Source organism: Lonchura striata, chromosome 4 (assembly GCF_050655825.1).
Source record: "Lonchura striata isolate lonStrDom1 chromosome 4, ASM5065582v1, whole genome shotgun sequence".
Taxonomy (NCBI): domain Eukaryota; kingdom Metazoa; phylum Chordata; class Aves; order Passeriformes; family Estrildidae; genus Lonchura; species Lonchura striata.
In genome coordinates, this window is record NC_140706.1 from 35391484 (window position 1) to 35407775 (window position 16292).

Below are 16292 nucleotides of genomic sequence, written 5' to 3' on the forward strand. Positions count from 1 at the left end.
GGACAGTGATCTGGTGAAGGGCTGGGTTTGTGGGAGCTGCTTCCAAGATCCAGCATAACCAAACTGTATCTCCACTGCTTAAAGCTGTCATCTTGGCCTGTGGGATTCTCATGAACAAACGTGCATTATAGTGATTTTGACAATGCACAGTGTTAAGTATGTCAATTTAGTTTGAAGCATTTTGCATCCAAATAAGAAAAAGTCTTTATAATTCCTCCTAGCCTTGGTCCCACATTGAGTGCAGTGACTGAAGCAGCTATTCACAGCAGAATGACTGTAAAAGCCTGAGGACTAATATTTTAATTTTCAGCATTAGCTGATATCTGATTAGCTAATATCCAATCACACTGTGGAGATAAGTAGATCCAGTAATGATACACAATTTAATGTGTAAAGGATACGTTCATATTTGTTATTTTTTTATTTTCCTGCAATTAGTTGCCTATCTCCTAAAACTCTTTTGTGTTTCTTGGGACACTATTCTTGCTTTTCTACATACCATGTTTCTTACAAGTGTTCAATGTCTAATTTACTTTTCCATTGTAGACATAACAGTCAGGATATCCAAATTAATTTTGTGGTAAAATTGCTTTTTGTTGCTTGATAGGTAGTGCTGTAATTGTAAGCATTCTTATTGAAGGTTAATCTAAATGAGAAATCATCTCCTGAACAAGACTAAAAAACAACTTCAGTTAGCATTACTGGTCAAGTTTCCAGTAGATCTTGTATAATGGAAGAGGGTGGAGCAAAGTGGGGATGTGTTCCATTAATGAGCCTGGGACCAAATCACATGGGATTGTGCATTACAGCACTTCTTGAGCAGGTTTTCCAAGTCAAAGTACAGAGGTGATCTTTGATGATTCATTCCCAAATGTTGCTTCACCTCATTTGCAGCTTTATAAAACCACATTGTGAATGGCTTGTCCTTCCTCTGTCCTTGGGATAGTATTGAGGGACCTGGATTCTTCTACCTGCTGCTATACTGTGAAGTCCTGGAGTCCAGTTTCAGATCAGGAAATCATGCTGCATGTAAAGCAATTTGAGGGAACAAGAGATAAGTAAAATTGTCGCTTTTCTTTCAATACATTGTGTTTTGATGGCTGTGTTTATCAATTAAAATATTACATAACAGTGGCTTGACTTGAGGTTAGGTCTGGCTTAATAGAATTCAGAAGTGAATCTGCATGATTCATGATGGGACTGTGAAATTGTATTTGAGTTGATTGGCCATGAAAGCTGTATGACAAGTGGTACAAATTTAGATATGAAGAAAAAGCATGCCTAGCCAGGCATGGAAGACACAGATTTTGTTATTTTGTTTTACATTACAAGTTTATGTAGTTCTCTGGAATTTTACTTGGGGTATGCTGTCCTGTCTTCTAATAGTAGATAGAAAACTCTAAGGAAAGTAATTTAAGAAAAGATTTTATTAAAATATTGTATGTTCTTCAGAGGTACTTGCTCCCATTGGAGAGGTAATTATCTGTGCTTAATCAGTAATTCTTTGGGCATGTCGTTGTCTCTGATTAATCATTTAGGTGTTCCAGCTGCAAATGACCAGGAAAGGATGCAAAAAAAAAAAAAAAAAACCAACCCAGAATATCCTTCTGTAATTTCTATGTTTACTTCTTATATATTTTTAATATTGAATTTCTTCATGTTAATATCTGGGGTGAATAGGTTTTCTTAATGATTTATGTAAAAGGCAGTAGCATAACAGCATTCTGAAACTGGTTCTGATGTCATTGATTTAACTTTCAGAGATAGAAGTGGCATGAGATATAAGAAATATTTTTTTTTCTTTAAAATATACTGAACAGAAATGGATTGAGTATTTTTTGTTAGTTATATGTCCTGATCTACAATGAGGAGAAAAAGTTCACATACCATTAACACATGAAAAAAAGAAATTATTGTGGTGATGCAATTTGTGTGCATAATTACCTTTAAATCACAGGGAAAATTTCTTCTTCTCCTCGATATCAAAATTTTTTACCTTTATAATGTAGAGATTGTATAGATAGAAAGTCAACTTATTTTTGGTTGGTGCAATTGAAGATAGAATATTTACACCCAAACCCAGAAACTAGACAAGATTTGCACAGATTTGCCTGTGTAAGGAAGTTTAAAGATATATATCAAGAATATTTCTGGTGTAGACAGTAATAATTGTACTAAGAAGAACAAAGAGGTATTTGTTTATGAGATGTTTGTTGACTGGAAATGGATGAATGTAGTGCAACATTAATGGGTTGTGTTTTGATAGCTGAATATAGCCAGTATTTGGAGTTTTATTTATCTGCATAAAATAAAATTTCTTGTCTTGTCAGCTTCTGTGTATTTCATTACTAAATTTTCCCTACGTGATTATGTTCATAAAACAGAGGAAAAAAGAACAGTACAGACCTTCATATTGAAAACTACAAAAAAGGAAGTGTTTTCAATTACTTCCTGCAGTTTTGGTAAAGACATGTGGCCCCAGAAGATTTATATTTTTACCTGAAGGAACAATGTTTGTATAAGTAAGCAAAATAAGAACAGTAGATGCTGAATTATATAGCACAAGTTTATTGTGCAGAGTGAACAGTTTGAAAAGTACTGAAAAGTGTATTTGGAGATGAGAATAAACATCAAAGGAGCATAGAATCTTTTTCATCTTTCCTAGTAATTATTTCTGTGACTGGATGTGTTAAGTGCCTTGTGAAGAGGGTGTTGGGAGAGGTGAATGACTGCCTGTCTGGCACAGACATACACACATATCTCATAGCTGAGTCACACTGTGCTGGTGATTCAATATCACTGTGCAGGTTAAAATAACATTCCTATTGTTCTGGGATTAAACAGCCATTTGCACATTCTGAACAGCTGAAAGAAAAGAATTGGAGCAGATATTACCTATAGCATATTACCTTGTGTGGTGTATGAATGATGTGTAATATCCATTTAAAGATCATAGTGCTGATTCACCAGTATTATTTAGTTTTGAGTTGTTTGACAGCACTGAAAATTATGGAGTTACTCATGAAGTAAGCAGTGAGAAAGGTAGTAGGGCTATAGAAGACTGAAATAAATAAACAAGGTTTTGACAATATATGATTATTTGAAAATTTCATGTGTTTGAATTAATTTTTCCCAGCATTTTTTCATGAATGAAAAGATCTTGAATTGGTGAAATAAAAGCTTCACTCAAAGGCTTACAAACATGAACAGTTTTAATGCTAGTGATTAATAGAAGCACTACTTCACAAAATATAAATTTGTTTCAGTTATTTTACAAATTTTGAAGTGACTGGGGAAAAGAACTGATTTATTTTGGATTAATTTTTTCCTTGGATTGTACATTATTACATCTATCATGTATACTCTTTTTACTTTGTTATGCTATTTTACTGTTTTTGTTATGTTTTTTTACTGCTTTTACACTGTTTCACTATAATAAAGTTCAAGTAATATCACTGGCTGTGGGTTTTGATGACATCTGAATTTGTGACATCTGAGTGTGTGCTCAACCATCACTGGACTAGAGAGTGAGGTGCAGCAGCATCAGGAGGTAATGCACAGCCAGCTGTTCCCACACAGTGCACACAACTTGTTTTCTTCCACTTCATCTTTCTCAGCAGGGGAAAAATAAATCTTTACAAAATCTCTCTTCCTTTTCCCTGCACCAAGCTATTGCAATATTAAGAAACACTCCCTAAAGTCCATGTGTCCCTGAAAATATTTAGGTCTATGTTATTTTTTCATCTTGGACTTTACAAGCCCTCATACATCATTTCTGTTATTAACCTACTATCATCTCTCCCCTTCTTTTTTACTTTCTCATATAATGTCAATAGATGTCAATACAGTGGTATTAGTTTTCTGAGGATTTTCTTGCTGTTATTCTGTACTGAAAATGGCAATGGGTGTTTTGTGATGAACTCTGATGTCAGATGACTATATATTGTCCCATAGTTCTTGTTCAATGAACTTATTTCAAATATATACCTAGGATTTTTGCTTTTAATACAAAGATTTTCCAGTAATTTTTTTTTTCTCGTATTTGTATAGTCCTTTAAACACTGAAGAACTAATCACAGCTGGGTAATCTTAGCAAACAGGACCAAAGAAGTTTTAAGATATCCCTGCAGTTATCTGCATGCAGAATTATCCCAAAAGCATTTATACATTTTTTTAGTCTGTTCCTAAGACCTTGCAGTGATGAAAAGTGCAGAGTCCCTGGCTGTAAAAGCCCTGTAGTCTATCACTGAAGAAAGATTCATCCACCCCTGGACATGGCAAGCCTTGTGCTGCTGAAGAGGAGAGCTGCCTGCTGCCAGCGCAGGGGAATGGCAGGAATTGCAAGGACGATCTGCTCTTCACCCAGTAATGTGTGGGCTCAGAGATGGGGGAGGGAAGGAGATTGAATGCTCTCACCTAAAAGCCTGGAAGGTGTTACACCCCTGGTGGTGTGTGGTGAATGCTCCAGGTGGAGCATATATATTTAGTATATTCAGTGTTTAGTATATATTTATATATATTTTAGTATATATATATAGTATATATATTTATATATGTATTTTTTTCCAGAAGCTATCTAGCCATTTGAATACTGCCTTCCATTATATTACTTACATTTACAAAATAGCTAGGCATTTCTATTTGGGTAAAATGTGTACAGATTTGAAAATGGCTTAAACTGTCCTCTTCAAGCAATCTTGTATATAAATTTTATATATATATAAATGCTAAACATATATATATATATATGACTATTTAATATTCATTAAAAGCAGTGAATGAAGGTTTTAACAGACAGAGGAAGTTATTACTTGGCTTATGTATGCTAAAGGAAATAGAAATAGACCAAATTAAAGGACAAAATATGAAATTACAGAGAGAAGCAACATTTGAGACTTAGACATAATGAAAGTAGACACACTGTCTTTAAAGAATGGCGCTTTTTTTTGATATATCTCTGGTACTATGATTGGCATAGCATAAAGTCTTTGGAACAAGTTAAAATATATTGAATCATACCTGTTGAACATGTTATATGTCATTTGTAATTGGTATTTGTCTGTATAAATATTTAAAAATCTATATACTTCACTTTGTTTTCTATCCAGGTCCTTTTTGCTATAAACTGATCGTGCTTAGGAGAAAATGCAACTTCTGATTACTGAGTCAATGCCTGTTTGTCCTCTCTCAGCCAGTGGTTCCCACCTTGCCTGCCCCTTCAGAAGGCAATAGGAAGGGTTCCAGGGGTGTAATAGGTCTTATGGGATTGATGACACTTGGAAGAGTCAGAGATGCTGCATTCATGAAACTAAGAAGTGTAGTGCTAGAAACTTGAACACGCTTACTGAAGAAATATATATATTTTTTTTTTTTGTGGAACTGGGCATTATTTTAGACACTGATGGTGGGACAAGAAGCTGGGCTTTTATAACTCAAGAGCAATTGCCTTCATTTAAGAACCATCACATAGAGTGAAATATATTGAAAGAAACTTTAACTATATATTTTTTTTTAATTCTGTGTTCTTTGGTGGATGTCTTTATTTATTTTCATGAGGTATTTGAATGATGCATAAGAAATTGGTGTTGTGAGCAGGAGCAATTCTGTTGCCAGAAGTATATGTCAAAAAAATTGGAATAAACCTATGATTATGGAAGGAAATTGACTGATTTTATTTTTTTAAATTTTTTTTTTGTGGTTTTCCTGTTATTGAGAGTCTTTCTCAGTAATCTGATAGGTGACCAGCAGGAATTGTGAATATAGATATAACCTAGGACTGACATTATAACCTGCTCTGAAGAAAAACATGAAGCTCTGCAAGGAACTAACTGTTTAACCTTTCATGTTAATCAGATGGCATGTCTACATTTAATAAGTCAAGTAGCAACTGAGAAAATTCAGAAGCTGGATCAACCTTTCACATGTTTTCTGACAGTCTGGGTTGTTTTACTTGACCTACACTCTCTTTTGCCTAGAGTCTTTAATTTTCAGAAGTGTTTCTCACTCATAAAACATTCTTTTGGTATTTTTATATAATTTAGGAGCATATAACCTTTTTGTTTTTTATTTCTTTCTTGTAGGATGCTTCGAGTGTTGCATCAAATGCCTGGGAGGCATTCCTTATGCATCTTTGATTGCTACCATCCTGCTCTATGCTGGAGTTGCACTCTTCTGTGGCTGTGGACACGAAGCACTTTCAGGAACTGTCAACATTCTGCAAACCTACTTTGAGATGACAAGATCTGCAGGAGATGTTATTGATGCCTTCACCCTGTAAGCTCTTTTTACTTGTTTCCTTTTAAAACTGCTGAAAAATTCCACAAGGGATATAAATTTGACTCAAAAAAAAATCATAAAGAAAATGATTTGGATAAGCTTAGCAGATGAAGTTTTGGCCAAGCTGATATATTTAGTATTTACAAGCAATTTGTAATACTATTAAATATCCCACAGCTTTAATTAAATTATTACTAAAATTTACTTCATATAATATAAAAAAATCTGTTCCATGCATCCTTGCATTTAAACAACAAGCAAGCAAACAAACAAACCCTGTGGTCACAAAGCTATAAATAGATAAAGAAGACTTGTACAACAAGTATGAGTTCTGGGAATAAATACAGTAAAAAGGTAACCAAGGAGTTGTGCAGACCCCTGAGACTTGAAATGTCAAAATTCTGTTGCCTACGGTTTCTCTAGAATTAAACTGTTTTGAAGGTTTCATGCTTTGCTATTCCTGAAAATCTATTTCTGAAAGACCTTTGTTTTCCTGAGCATCAACTTCTCTTTGTTAAATTTATTACATTTAAAAAATAGTTTATTATATGTTGAAATTAAATGAAATGTTTTCTTGTAGCTTTAAAATTATCTCTTTAAAATATTATTTTCCTAGGTATTTGAAATTCAAATTCTTACCTAGCTGCTAATGGTTGTAACTAAAGCTGAAGAAGCCTATCCTTAAATTTGTAATTATTTTCTTTCATGAATATTTTTCGTTAAAGTGAAGTGATCATCAAAAACATTGACCTCTTCTGATGGATGGTTCTACAACAAACATCTCAGGGCTTAGCAGTGATCAAAAAACCAAGTACCAACAAGTGGAAAAATCAAAGAGAAACAGAGAACATACTTATGCCATTATATAAGTCCATCTTTAATTTATATCATAAATACTGTATACAACATTGGCGCCTCAAAGAACAGAAAGAAAGGATGATTCTAGAACAGGAGTACATGGTTAAAAATTGATATAGGACAATTCTTCAGTCTAGAAAGGGGGTAATTAAGAACTGTTGCATAATTGGTCTGTAAATTGACAGTATTATAAATAAGACATGCAGGATTGCTTTGTCTTTCTATTCCAGTATAAAAAGTTTGAGGTATCAGAGGAAAGTAGTAGGCACCAGATTCAGCAGGAGCAAGTTCTTCAATTTTTTTCATAGCAAAACTAGAAACATCTTTGCATATTATGGATGCCAGAAGTTTTTAAGGCTTCAAGGGGAGACTGGATAATAATGGAAAACAAATCCATCAATGATTTCTAATGACACACAGACTTCTCCAGCTCAGGAAGTCACAAAGGCTAGACTAGTGTTGGAGGTTATCCTGTTGACTTGCCTGCTCTTACTCTTTCCTTTCATTCACTGTTGGACATACAAAAATGAACAAGATACATGTATATTTGATCTGACTGGGTACCACTATTTGCATGAGAGCTAGAAATGAAGCTGAAATTTCTTATCTTCTCTTGGTGTATGTTATCAACATCCTTTCCAAAGCTTCTCTACAAATTTTAGGTGTACTCACTGTAGGATTAGTAGCCAGAAGGGAGCATGAACCAAATAAATCTGTCGCTGCTACACCAAATTAAAATTGTTTCTTTGGATCAAGGAATTTTTATATTCTTGTATAATAATGAGTTGAGTTAACGGGAAGATGTATCTTCTGCTTTGCCTTTTTGGGTTTTCATTTAGAATGATGAGTCTGGCTTGACTTGGTGGCTAAGGTTCATTGTTCTCCTGAATAAAAGATCAGTCATTTTATTAGGCTCTAACTTATTTTATTAGTCCCTAGGAAGCTATTAGTGCAGAACAGCCACAAATCAATGCTTTCTCTTCACAGCACGTTTTTCAGCTTCTCTCTGTCACATACTAAAGTGAAAGTATCAGTCAGGGAATATAGACCAAATGCATATAATTCACCATAAAAGGTTAAGGAATTGTAATTTTTTTTCCCCTGGTATTTGTTTTTCTTAGCTAGAAGCTTTTGGATCTGTTTTCTTTGTTTACTAAGTGATATTAAACCCAGTTCTTTCTTTGCCAGACCTATTGTAAAATGAAATTTGATATTATTCAGTTGTGAAAGATATATCTAAACTTATGTCTTAAAGGCAGGAGGAGCAAGTATATTGATTAAAATCAGATAAGCAATTGCTTTGAACTGGGTAAACTGTGTAACTCACAAAGAAATTTGCAAACAATAATTTTCTACCTGTTTAAGTAGATATTACACTGCTTGTAAAAAAATTTTTTAGGGATAATAAATCCTTGATGCTTTCTCACAAGTATTGATTAGCCATTGGCAGTACAAAAGCTCTATAATAATTATACTTTTTAAAGACTAAAAACCAGAAAGAAGTATATGTAAGTAGAAATAAAGACTGTAGTGCCTACATCCTTAAAACTATACATATTGAAATGGAAACAAAACCTACGTTTTTTTATTTTTCTGATTAAAAATTATAAGAACTTCAAAAAATCTAACAGTGTGTCCTAGTCAAGTGTACATTTTAAAAGTTATTTAACACATTTGGGCTCTTAATGCTCCTAGTGCTGTGAAGTGTCTCAGGCTGGCCTGAAGTCTGTCCTGTGATAAATGTGCCAGGCAGATGCTGCAGTGGAGTGAAGTGTGTTCGATTCTGTTTAATCATGCTTATGGTTTCTGTCTATATTTTTATTAGCGTGCTGGGTTTCAAATGTCACTCAGCATAAAAATCAATCCCAATCTGAGAGCTATTTATGTAGGTGGCAAGAGATAAAGGCTGTTTTAACTTCCTGCATTGTGTCAGAACAAGCACCACCAGTGTTCTGAATGCAAATAACACAACTTAAGCCACCCTGTATCTTTTATCTCTGTCAATGCAGCTACTGGCTATAATTTAGAAGAAGCAGCAGAGCCCTGTAGGGAAAGTAGGGCATAATGAGGGCATAAACAAAATCTGAAACACTCTCTAAATGCCTCAAATAAACCCCAAATTTCCTAGATCTAACAACACCATTCATAAACGCCCATATCAGTATCCCTGAAGGCATCAACAGCCCTGACTGTCCCTGCCTGGCCTCTCCTAAAGCCTCTCCTCAGCCTTCCCATGGTCCAGGACCTCATCTCAGTGAAGCCAGAGGGGTTCAGACCCCCACCTCAGCCTCTCCTGGCCCCGGGGTTGGGGCAGCTCTGGGCTGCCCACACTCCACATGATGCCTTGACACTTGGGGAGAGATTAATTAATTAAGAACCTGCAATAAGCAGCAAAGTTGGCTTGGAGCGTTCAGCTCTTGGGCATTCAGCCAAAAGCAGCAGCCCTGCAGAATAAAAGAGGTGATCTGAGTGCTGGCCCTGCAGACTGGTCCCTCATTCCATCTCCCTGCATTACTGTCTGAATTCAAGGAGTCTATAACAGCTGCATATCGTATCTGCTGTGGAAATATTGACAAGTAGTAAATATTTGTAATTTAAAAATTGCAAGCAAGTTTTGTAGCTGTCATTGAAATTCTATAAATTCCAGTCAATTACATAATTTTTCTCAAATTTATAAATTACTGAATGGTTGACTCTTCTCTCTTTAGGCAACCATTTTTAAACCCATGAACTTTTAATAAATTGGATGGCTAAAAAGACATTTGGAATTATCAATGTGTGACCTTTTCATTGGGACTAACCTGTAATTATATTGCTTTCTGAATGACTTTTGGGAAGCTTCATTCCCTACAGTTCCAGGCTGTTTCACTAACAACCATATCACTGTTCTAAAGGTAGCTGTTTCCCTCTACCCACTCCTCCACCAAGGGAAGGAATGCCTCTTTGGGAATTTGCAGAAGTCATAGGCTTTTTTTTGGGATGTGGATTTTTTCAGTGTCTGTAGAGTAGTCATTTTACTTTGTGAGCCAAAGAAAACCTAAGAAAATACATGTGATGCTTTAAATTATCCCGAAAACTACTTTTATAATATTTAACTGCAAGAGGTGAATGGTTTATGTCGCTGACTTTGTCAGTTTAACAGCTCTATAGATTTCACTAAATCTGAGCCATCTGCTTGAGGTGGATGTGGTTTTCAGTCATTCTCCTAACAACTTAATAAAATACAGTGAACACTATCTGCAAAGTACCAGGTATAACTAGATTTTCTTGCTTAATCACTGATTTTGAGAACATTACAAAGTCAGCAGAAAGAGACGTGATTATCAAGCGTGTGTCGCATGAGTTGGATTTTTATATTTTTCTTTTGTTTGGAACAAATTCCAAAAGAAGATTCTAGAAAATCAGCAGCACAAGGTATGTTTTGTCTATTTCCCAACAGCATCCTTTTCCAGTTCTTTCTCTTCAGTACTCAAAGCCCGTTAGTGCCATCTGTCACATGTTTGTGATATATAGGCCATGGAACAAGGGAATCATGCTCTTAGAGTGGAAAATGAAGAAATCTCCCTGATAGTAGCATTAAACCCATTTTCCTACTACAGTCAAAGCTAATTCAGGTTGTTGTAAATTCACTTCCTTTAAAGGTATGAAACCAAAGAGTAAACTAAATGAAGTCCCAATCTGTAATTCTGCTATCATTGTGTTCTCTACAGGAAGTTGCATAGACACTGTATTGGTGCCACCTTCCTAGGTCTAAAAATTTCCTTCCTTTCAGGATGTGAAACCTGTGTTTCAGGTATTGCTGTGGCCAAGTTTGATGCCTCCTGATGACTTTTCTGTTACCGTATAGTCAGGGTTTATTAGATAGTATTGTTTTGTAATATGTATATGTACAATTGTTTTCTTTTGAGTAAAACAAAAAAATGGTGCAGAATCTTTTGTATCTCCCCTCTTAGGGATAAAAAAAATGTTTTGAGAGGTAGATAAGTGGGTGTTATGATTTGCTGTCTTTTATTTTTGTTGTTGTTGACTTTGATGCTATCAGAATTTGAATTCTGCTAGCACTAAAATATTACTGTTATCATCAATATTTCTACACTTATATAAGTTGAACACTGTGAAATTTATTACAATGTGCCCCTTTGTAAAGGACAGCTGATATTAAATGTGATATTTATAAGCATTTGCATTAGACTGTGTGGTGATTCTGTTTAAGGCATCTACTTGATACACAATAGTAGTAATCTGGTTTTCCCCATATGTTTTTGATCTCTTCCAAAAGCATTCTTTAAATTTGAACACGCATTATGTTTAAAATACTATTTGTATTATGGAAAGCAAAACATATAATGCTCTGTATCAAATAATTACTACTTTAGGCAGGCCTGTGCCATGACATGTTTGGAAATAGCAACTGAGATTTTGTAGAAGAATGAAGTTTTTCTGCTTGGAATATCCAACCTTGACCCATGTGTCTTCTTTGGGTATTATAATTTGGCAGGAACCACCAGAGAAACAACGTCATTGAAGATTTGGGTTACTTAAGGAGAACAGTTTTTATTTAATTGGAATAATTGAGTCACATATAAATAGCAGCACTAGACAAATACAGCATATTAAATATTAGATGCAGAACATAGGATTTTAGATCTGGTATCATTGGCAGCTGCAACAAATCCAGTAAAAAATATCAGCACCTGAGAACGTGACCTTTCCAAGATTATGCAGTGTTGAAAAGTCACATTTACCACCTACTCAGCTATATTGTGTAGTACAATCTTCTGTTTTCTGTTAAATGCAATACCAGTGAGAACTTATGTAAGTAAAATTTAGGATTTGGCAATTACCTGCAAAGACATAGTCCTCATTTTATGAAATTGAGTAAGGAAATTCAGGGCACCCCATGAGAGTACCAGAGGAATAATCTGGAAAATTCAGAGCAGTGCATGTGAATACCAGTAGAGTAATCTTACATAAAGAATTTATTATTCTTCTTCTGTGAAAATACAGTCTCCTACTTTTTGGCAGACATCTGTATTATATAGTACTGCGTTAGTAGCTCTCCTTCCTGGTTGACTGGAATCTTAGCTTAGCTATAATCACTTAATGCCTTGTGATTTTCCCTTTCTCAATAGGTGGTTCATCTCCATAGAAATATCATTTTCTTTTTTAACTGCTTTTATTTCCCTTTAGTCTTAGCTTACTTTATAAACAGATAAAATGGAAAGCATATATTTATATGTAATATGCATATTGCTAAATATGCTTTATGTGCCATGTAAAACTAACTCTGTGTTCCACAGGATATTTGAAGAAGGTAAATTCACTATTATGATATCAATGTGGACATACAGTAACAATCTGTCAGTCTTATACTGTCAGTATGTATTTTGTATTTCTCCAAGTTTATAGTTGTACTAACGAAACACAAATCCTGTGATATGCTTTAGCAACACTCTTTACACTTTACTGTACAGAAGATTGCCTGGAAATTCAGTATCCATAATGTACAACAACCATCATGTAATTCCACCAGAACTCCACACAATACTCTGCACTAGTTCCAGTGGGGGTTTTTACTTCTTCACTCAAAGAAGGCTTCTGATCTCTTCTGTAATTAGCATCTCTAAAAAAGTTTCTAAGTAGTTTTAGACAGAACAAAATTAGGTTATAAATAAAACCCCAAACAATGTTGAGGAGAAGCCTTGTCCATCAGTTGTAGTAAAAATTCAATATTTTGGACTCAAAGTTTTCATGATTTCATCGTTTCATCATTTCCTGATGAACTTTAGTTGAGCATTCTATACTCCAGTTTTATTTTCTTCCCTCCTGAAATTTAGACTCCCTATTAACCTAATCTAGAAAAAATTCCTCATGGACTTATGCTGGATTTTTTTAGTACTTTCATTTTTTCCCCCTTCACTGTGAGAATATTTCAGTTTCTTTTACCTCATTTAGGCTTTTACTTGGGTGTTTTTGTCTTTGTTTGCAGGTAGTACATGACTATTAATAAATTCTTTTTTGTCCCTATTTGTTTTCCTCCTGAAGTTTGTCTTTGCTTGTCTCCTCCTTTTCCTATCAATTTCCCTCTGTTTTATAGTACCAGCTGTCTTCTTTGCTCAGTCTATTTAAGTGAGTAATATAATGACCTGACACCAAGAAATTGCTCCCAGCTGGTTTGTAGGAGAGCCTGAGCACATTTTTACAAAAGTTCCAAGGGCTTGGATTCTGCATACCCTAAACAGACCTCTTAGCTTGCAAGCATTCCCTTATATCTTGTCTGTCTTCTAAAAACACAATTGCAAAACTATTTCTACAGTCTTGAGACAGCATGAGGAAGAGGCTGCTATCTCAGTGTCTCAACACCCTCTTAGCATCAGTCCCTTAGGGGGCAAGAGGATCAGCATGGAGGCCAGCATTTCTGCTGGTTTACAGAGTAACAGAGATAATTGTGTGTTCTTGGTTTAAACAACAAATATTCAAAATTCCCTAACATTGAAAGAGAAAAAATTTTAAAAACCAAAAAAATCCTCCAAAAGGGTATAAGCCCTTCTACCTCAATGGTAACATTTGCATGTATTTTTCATTCTTTTAAATTATCTATGCAAGCTGAAAAAAAAAAAAAATGAAGGCCGTTTATGATTAGATGTTGTACTATGGTAATCTTATTGACATTTTGGTACTTGATTCCTTTGGTACTTTATTTTTCTTATTATGTATGGGGGTTTTTTTAGCTTGGAAATATATGTAATTGCCTGAAACTACTTGCATTCAGAAAGTATAGGTACAATTCACTGGCAATCATGTTCTACTTAACATCTGCAATATCACAGTACCATTGTACATATTGGAGAAGTTATGTTAGAAATTCTGGAATAGAAACACGAGACAGAATTGTAAATTCAGGAAAATGAGTCCCACAGTAATATCTGGTATTCTCGTGGGTAGGCCAATGAAAACCTTTGGAATATCAGGCTTTTATCACTTGTTTAGGCTGAATCCACACATAATTTTTTAGAATATAATGGTTTTCTGAGCAGAATAAGAATCCTGTCACAGAGCAGATTAATGTGAGCTTTAGCTGTTAATTACAACTAAATGTCTGTACTGCATTCCTATATTAACCAACTTAAAAAAATATCCCTCGCAAGTATGTAGATTGTTCCAAAACTATATTAAGACACTTTTCATAAAAATCTGCTGAACATAGTCAAGTTTGTTTAACAAATTATTTTATTTCTTGCTGATTTATTATAATTTTTAACACTTAAATTTGCCAAAACACCATGAAAATACACAGTAGGGAACCTGCAACATTGGTCTGACTCACTAAGAATATTTTCACTTACCTCTGACTTGTCTCCGCTGGAATAATCTATTTGGTTCTCAGTTTCAACCTGTTCATTGAGAAGTTAGCATTGATGGCTTCCCTGAATACCTTCTGCCAGAAGAAGTGTTTTCTCTAGAAATATTTTGAATTTGCTTCTTGTTGGATAGAATCCAGATTCAGACTAATGAATGAGGGGAGTCTGGTTAATATGGAATAATTAATGACCTAGCAGCAGAGAAAGAACTAAAAATTGAAGGATCAGCTTGATTTAAATCACAATTTAAAAACAGTAATATTTTTAACACTTCTGAACATAATGTTGTGAGGAAAAGCAGATCCAGAATTCATGGAGAATCTACCAGATTGCAATAAATATATGGCTTAGATGAATCTATATTTTTTTAAAAAAGCTTTTACTAATTTCAAGATGCTTTTCACAATTATTTTACGTTTAGATAATCATTCATCTTATTTTACTCAGCAGCCTAGGTCAGACTAGCTTAAATACTAATGTATATTTTTTCAATATAAAAGAAATATTTTTTTATAAAATAGTATATATTTTTAAAATCCTGTCAGAAGAACAAAATTTTATCTTTATCATTTTGTCTCTTTCCTTTGCTCATTACCCACCTCTTTCCTTCCATTCCAGCTTACACAAGTGTAAGCCCTTCTTGTTCTCTTTGTCCTTATCCATCTTGCCCATTGGCTCACGTTCATCACCCCTTCTGCCGTTCTCTTCTACCTCCCTGGCTGCTCTCATGCTCTGTCTGCAGCATTTGAGAATTTGCTGAAGCACAGATGGCAATTAATCTCCATGAGTTCATGCACAAAGAATCACATTTTATTTTAAAGAAAGGCAATCTCCATTTTATAAGGTCTATCTTTTATCTATTATAACTTAATGAGAAAATAAAAGTTTATATTAACTGTATTAGATGCTGCAGAATAACTTAATAGCAATGCTATCTTCAAAACTATATATATATATATATATATATATATAAAGTTATTGTTGTAATATATTTTCTTTAAATACCGCAGACACTAAATGTAGCTATATTGCAATACAATTCTATTTGGCTTTTAAAGAGGTAGTTGAGTGATTGTCTCATGATTTTCATTTATCCTTTTACTCTTTGCTGTACAGGAGATCCTTTTCCCTTGGAATAAGTCTAGTATTTCATCCCATGTAGTCTGATGAACAGAGATTTTGTGACCTCTCTGTAACAAGTGGATGAGGAGGAAATAGATTTCTATATTTGGCTACTGTTGGGCTATATATATTTTTTTCCTTTTGTGAAAGGAAGGCTTAAGAGAAAGTTATTCCTGTAGAAGCACATAAGGCTAAGGAAAAAGCAGAGATCTCTTAGCATGCTTTTTGACACAAGCAGCTCAGTGGGAGACTCAGCACAGATGGTTTAAAAGGCTGTTGTAAGGACTGAAATAGTCTCTGGACTTCTCAAAAGTCCTAATCTCTTTAGGGCAATGAGAGCTTGTAACTGAGCACATTGAGGTCTGGGGGGAGCTGCTGCTGGCAGAACTCCCAGACTTCAACCACTGATGAAGGTCAAAATTGTTTAAAGTATATGATGTAGGAATTGGAAGAGTTTTTATGGAATAACCACAAAGTTGCTGTCCATTTGTTTTGTAACCCTTTTTTTTAATCACTATTGACAAGATAGGCTTAAAACACAGTTTTGATGTTTAAAAAAAAAGTGAGACAATAGCTGAATTACTGTCAAATCAGGGAAATGGGATTTTTGCAATGTAATCAGAATTCTATATATTAAAATAAATTTCATCTGCATCATTTCATACCATCTACAGT

The 16292-nt window shown here is 34.5% G+C and overlaps 1 protein-coding gene across 1 annotated transcript in view; it reads left to right on the top strand.

Annotated features, from left to right (window-relative positions):
* Window positions 1–16292, top strand: part of GPM6A (glycoprotein M6A) — a 116043-nt gene that overhangs the window by 72359 nt on the left and 27392 nt on the right. Inside the window, exon 2 of the mRNA XM_021550824.3 lies at window positions 6081–6273. Within this exon, the coding sequence (XP_021406499.1) occupies window positions 6081–6273 (193 nt within the window). The remainder of the gene's footprint in view (window positions 1–6080; window positions 6274–16292) is intronic.